The sequence below is a fragment of the Epinephelus fuscoguttatus genome, linkage group LG11, assembly GCF_011397635.1.
Source record: "Epinephelus fuscoguttatus linkage group LG11, E.fuscoguttatus.final_Chr_v1".
Classification (NCBI taxonomy): domain Eukaryota; kingdom Metazoa; phylum Chordata; class Actinopteri; order Perciformes; family Serranidae; genus Epinephelus; species Epinephelus fuscoguttatus.
This window is the reverse complement of record NC_064762.1, coordinates 2754972-2760156: the sequence shown is the minus strand read 5'-3', so window position 1 is coordinate 2760156 and position 5185 is coordinate 2754972. Positions and strand designations below refer to the sequence as shown.

Here is a 5185-nt window from a genome sequence, read left to right as displayed (position 1 = left end):
AAGTGTACTGTTTCCACCCGGACAACATTACAGTTACCCCACATGTTATGTCCTGGCCTCGTCCTCCTCAGTGAGTAAGAGACGGAGAGAGAAAGGGAGAGTACAAAGAAAAAGAAATACACATGTGAGTGGTTGCTACAGGCTGCAAAACACTGCACTTTTAATTACAGTACACAAACTCTCAAAGGGGCAAAAAATGAATCAATGAAAACTGCTGAATATTAGTTTATGCCAGATATTCATGCAAGTTCACGCCAGAGAGGCAAATTAGTCTGAATTCTTTCCTGAGGATTTCATGAAATCAAAAGTATATGGTAACGCCTCTCCCAATGTCTTTGAGGATGTTCCAGCCAACCTCATCAGCCTGACGAGGGAGGGTCGTTGCCTTGATTGAGCTCACCTGGGCCTTCCAGGCTATAAAAGCTGCCCCATGTTTTCTCTCACTGTCTCCCTTCCAGCAACAGACACCTACCTGGCATCACTGCTTCTTGGTTTGCCCCTTCAACACCTCCACAGCACACCTGACACACATGCAAGCATGGCACAAAGCCACCTTTTAAGGAGGTATGATATGCTGCCGGTCAGCTGAACGTCACCTGTTGCAGCTGTACAATACGCCTCTAGCCACGTCTGGTCTGGTAGTGATGTAACATAAGGAGCTGGAGAGTCACTATATAGCAGGTGGGGCGGGGTGGTATGAGTGGTAAATCGGTGCAACAAACCCCAGACTTTCACCGGGGAGCCGGGTATTTGCTTCTGATATGAATATAGAGCAAAACCATGATGTTTTTTTTCTAAACCTATACGTGTACTTTTGTTGACCTCCTGTTGTTGGTTGCTTACATCAACCGCAGACGCAGGAGGATACCTAGCATATAATATGTAAACATAAAAGTCCACTGACAAAGTGGTCATATGTGACGACTGTTTGTTACTTTGATTTGATGGGACCTGAACTCTTGAAAAAAAAATCCTTTTATATAGTTCGACAGTAAAAATAACTCTGACTTTATGAGAACAGCAGGGTTCCCGCGATCATGGAAAACCTGGAAAAGTCTTGGAATTACACAACCACATTTTCCAGGCCTGGAAAAGTCATGGATTTAGTCAAAGTCATAGAAAGTCTTGGAAAAGTCATGATAATATGTTGTGTGTAAAGAAATTGTTACAATAATCTTCTGTGGATATCTCTCCATGTGCTGTAACATAACAGCAAAATAAGTTTCTTAAGCTGTTGACTTAAAGTAGCTTTAATATGCGTCGATGTGTGACAACATTTTGTTTACCATCACGTAGGTTGCGTCATTTTTTCCCATGGGTTCTTCACTCCCTCCGTGTCTGCCTGGTAGCGGAAATTATGTTTGAATAGAGTTTGAATCCGATATGTCTCACTCCGAAGAAATCTGGCGCTTGGGCAGTGACTTGCTGCACCGGCAAAAAAAGCTTTCCTTTAACGTCTTTGCCGTTATAGTTTAACAGCGCCGAGTGGCGTCAGGAGGGAAACACGGCGGAACAAGAACAAAAGTTAAGGCGGCAAATGTCCGAGTTGGGCGGGTGGTAGAGGTGGGGGATGGGTCCGACGAACACCAACTTTCACCCGAGAGAGCGATGTTTGTGTCCTGTAAGACTGTAAAGCTGAACTCTGTTCTTTATTCCTAAACCTAACCATGTGTGTTCGCAGTATTGTACTGACATAGTGTGTTTATTCAACACGTTCTCACTCTAACCTCGTCACATATCGAAGTGTTGGTCTTGGACTTTCCACGTCCACATATGACATGCAAGGTACCTTGGGTGCATTGGTTGTTGTTGACGTTCCGGGACACCGTGTCAACTTTCCAGATACACTTCTGTTTTCACAGGAAATTTAAAGTTTGCATACAGTCTCTTTAAAAATAAACACACTACGTCGTACAACAACCCAACATGGTTGGGTTTAGGAGAAAAGAACAGGGTTTGGCTTTAGAATCTTACGGGACACGAACGTAGCTTTCTCGGGTGAAAGTCTGTGTTTGTTGGACCCATCCACCACTGTTCTGGCCCACGCCACTCGGAGTTTTGCCACCTTAACTTTTGTCCTTGTCCCGCCGCGTCTCCCCCTGACACTGCCAGGCGCTGTTAAACTGTAACAGCAATCGGCCACGTATCATGCCACCGTTAAAGGGCGCCTTTTCTCGTTGGTTTTTGACGCTGCTTGTCACTGCCCAAGTGTTGGATTTCAACGACTTTGGAGTGAGATGGGGCCCGTATATTTTGAAAGAGGCCACATGTGAACGTGAAATTTCCTGTGAAAACGAAAGTGTATCTTGAAAGAAGACACTGCATGTAACAGGCAGAACTTGACACGATGACCCAGAACGCTAACAACCAATGCACCCAGGGTACCTTGCATGTCGGATCTGGACGTGTAAAGTCCATGACCAGAACGTCGATGTGTGACGAGGTTGGAGTGAGAATGTGTTGGTTTGAAAAACGCTGGGCAAGTGGGGCAAGAAAAAAAAAATCTTTAAGAGTCCTTGAAAAGTCATGAAAAAGTGTGGGAACCCTGGAACAGACATTAGACACTGCAGAGTAAAATGTGACAGGCTGATACAAAGTTTAAATGGTAATGGATCTTATTAAAAGAAAGGAAAAAAAGATCTTTTACCACAAACATTTAGTCCAAACACCAGAAGAAAAGTTAAAACCTTTGTTTATTATTAACTGTTTGTGCTGTAACACGTGCAGTCGGGGCTGCTGTCCCCCTCAGCACCCCCTCTTCCTGCACCCATGGCTGCAGAGTATCCTCAGTAATCACATTGCTCTCTAATCCTAATTACATGCTGCAGTGTGTCTGTGTGTGAATTCCTGCTTGTGTGTGCGCGCACATGAATGTATAGGGGAGAGACTCCAGATATAATGAGAAAGTGAGGAAGAGATAAAGATGGATGGATTATAGACGCTGCATCGCACCAACTAATCAGCTCAGCTCACTTTGTTTCATTTTGATCCACGTATAGAAAATGTCACGGCTCTGTACACTTCACATAAAAGAAACATTTGATCAAATAGGATTTTTTTTCCCCTCTAAGAAGCATGTTTACTTTGATCTGCTCTCTGTGAGCGTGATTTCCTCCGGACATGATCTAGTTTTAATGAGAATGTACATCTTGTGAATCTCCTGAATCAGTTCAATAATGACTCATTTCTTCAAATTAGCTGCCAGAATGGGGATCTTTAAATCCAATAAAGAGAGTTAAATTAACCATTTCATCAAACCTCAAAGCACCTTTTTGTCATTGAGACTTTTTCTGACCTTGCCTTTTCATTCAATCACCACCAGGTTTCATAATTCATGGTCATTTCTGATTAACCCTGTCACACAACACAAAACAGCCCTCTGCTTTTCGGCTCTATAAATAAAACTGATTTGGATTCGGTTTCCTCTTTTCCCCACACATGAAAGGTTTTTTCCCTTGGCCTCCTTTTTTTTTCTTTCTGCATGTTTCATGGCTGAAAGTGGGTTAATGAATCAGTCACGAGGATACAGTATCCACACTCTACTGTAGATTACTACTGTATGCTAATGAGGGATCACTCTGACCTGAATAGGTCTGATTATAGAAGAGCAGGAGGCAAGGAAAATCACCGTAACACACAGATAAACAATTCTATATGAGGATACAGTTTCATGAAACATCCTGAACGAGCCAAGGGAGCGGGTATGACGTCATCAGATGTTGAGGCAAAACCAAATTTAGTTAAAACCCATCTTCTTGCGTGTTGAGCTGAATGAGGCACAGCAACATGAGCAAACTTTAAGTTCTTTGCCACAAGTCCACAGTAAATCATGCACGTGTGATCTGATTTTTATTAAAAACATTTGTTCAGTTACATCGTTTGTTTCAACATTACATCAGTTTGGCAATCGATCATTGAGGAAGGCATCCTGCAAACATGGACCCGCTGCCGGTGTCAGGAACATCAGTGCCGGCTCTCTGGCTTCGCCTTTTAAAAACCGAACTTCACAGAGACACCGGAGCGGGACAGAAAAATAAAGACAATCAGCTATGAGCAATTAATTAAGGTCAAGAACAAGCACAATATAACAGCCTACAGCCTGCACAGAGGCTTCAACATGACTTCAGGCTATTGGTCAAAGAGTCCTGAATAAGAAAACAACAAAATGTGCCGTGTGTGAACGTCTGATAGCAGCATCTGAGTATCTCGCACTGTGAGTTGGACACTTGAAGCAGAAACAGAGCAGCAGCAGCAGTTCAGCATCTCTATAACTACACATGGAGCACCGCTGTTTGGGAATTCATCTGATCGTTCCTGTATTGCTCCAGCCAGTTTCTAAGCTCGGAAATCCGGTATCCCTCTGGACCTCTGCCCCCCTGGTACACCACTCTCTCATCCCTCACGATGTAAAGTCTCTCAAAGTAGGCTCCGTACGCGGCGTTGGACGAGTTGTCCATATTATCCACCACCACGTTGCTGCCGGGCACCTCGGCCAGCATCAGCTGCGCGGCTCTGAGTCTGTCCTCCAAGCAGCGGTGCTTGGGGATCTGATACGGCGCGTCCGAGCTCACCCAGCCGTCCGACGGATGCGCCTCCTCGATATATACAACTAAAAAGTCCGCAATGTCTGCGTACTGACTCACGACGCGCTGAAACGCCGTCAGGCGCGTCATGAATGGCGGTCAGGAGCAGCTGCCAAAGTTAAGGATGAGCGGTCTCTTCCCTTTCATGCAGTCCAGGATCCGGACCTGCCGCCGCTCCTGGACCAGCATCACCTCGGTGTTGGGCGCCGCGCGCCCGAGGTGAGCAGATTTGAGAAAGTCCAATTTCTGGCCGTACCACACGGCCCTGAGGGACTCCAAGGTGAACATCTTATTAGAGTCAGAGACGCACACCGGCGGGTCGTCCGGCCCGTCCTGCCGCTCCCCCATTTTCAGCAGCACTTTTTTCCTAATACACAAGAAATCCAGGAGCCACAGCATGACGGCGGCCAGGAGGAACCGGGGCAGCAGCATCAGGCACAGGGCTGAATGCTTCAGCGCCCTCGCCATTTGGACACCGCCGGAGTCGTGCATCATCTCTTCCCCCTGCCGATAGGATGCGACTGGGCCGGCGAGAGAAACAACAAGTATTTAGTCACCTTTACCCATTGGAGAAAACTATCTGACGCACGCAGGCACTCTTT

At 45.8% G+C, this 5185-nt stretch overlaps 1 protein-coding gene across 1 annotated transcript; it reads right to left on the bottom strand.

Annotated features, from left to right (window-relative positions):
• Positions 1 to 3796: 3796 nt before the first annotated feature.
• Positions 3797 to 5185, bottom strand: LOC125897305 (thyroxine 5-deiodinase-like). Its single transcript, XM_049590537.1, has one exon. It carries the CDS (start codon positions 5076 to 5078, stop codon positions 4272 to 4274), a length of 807 nt encoding a protein of 268 aa, XP_049446494.1. The 5' UTR covers positions 5079 to 5185; the 3' UTR covers positions 3797 to 4271.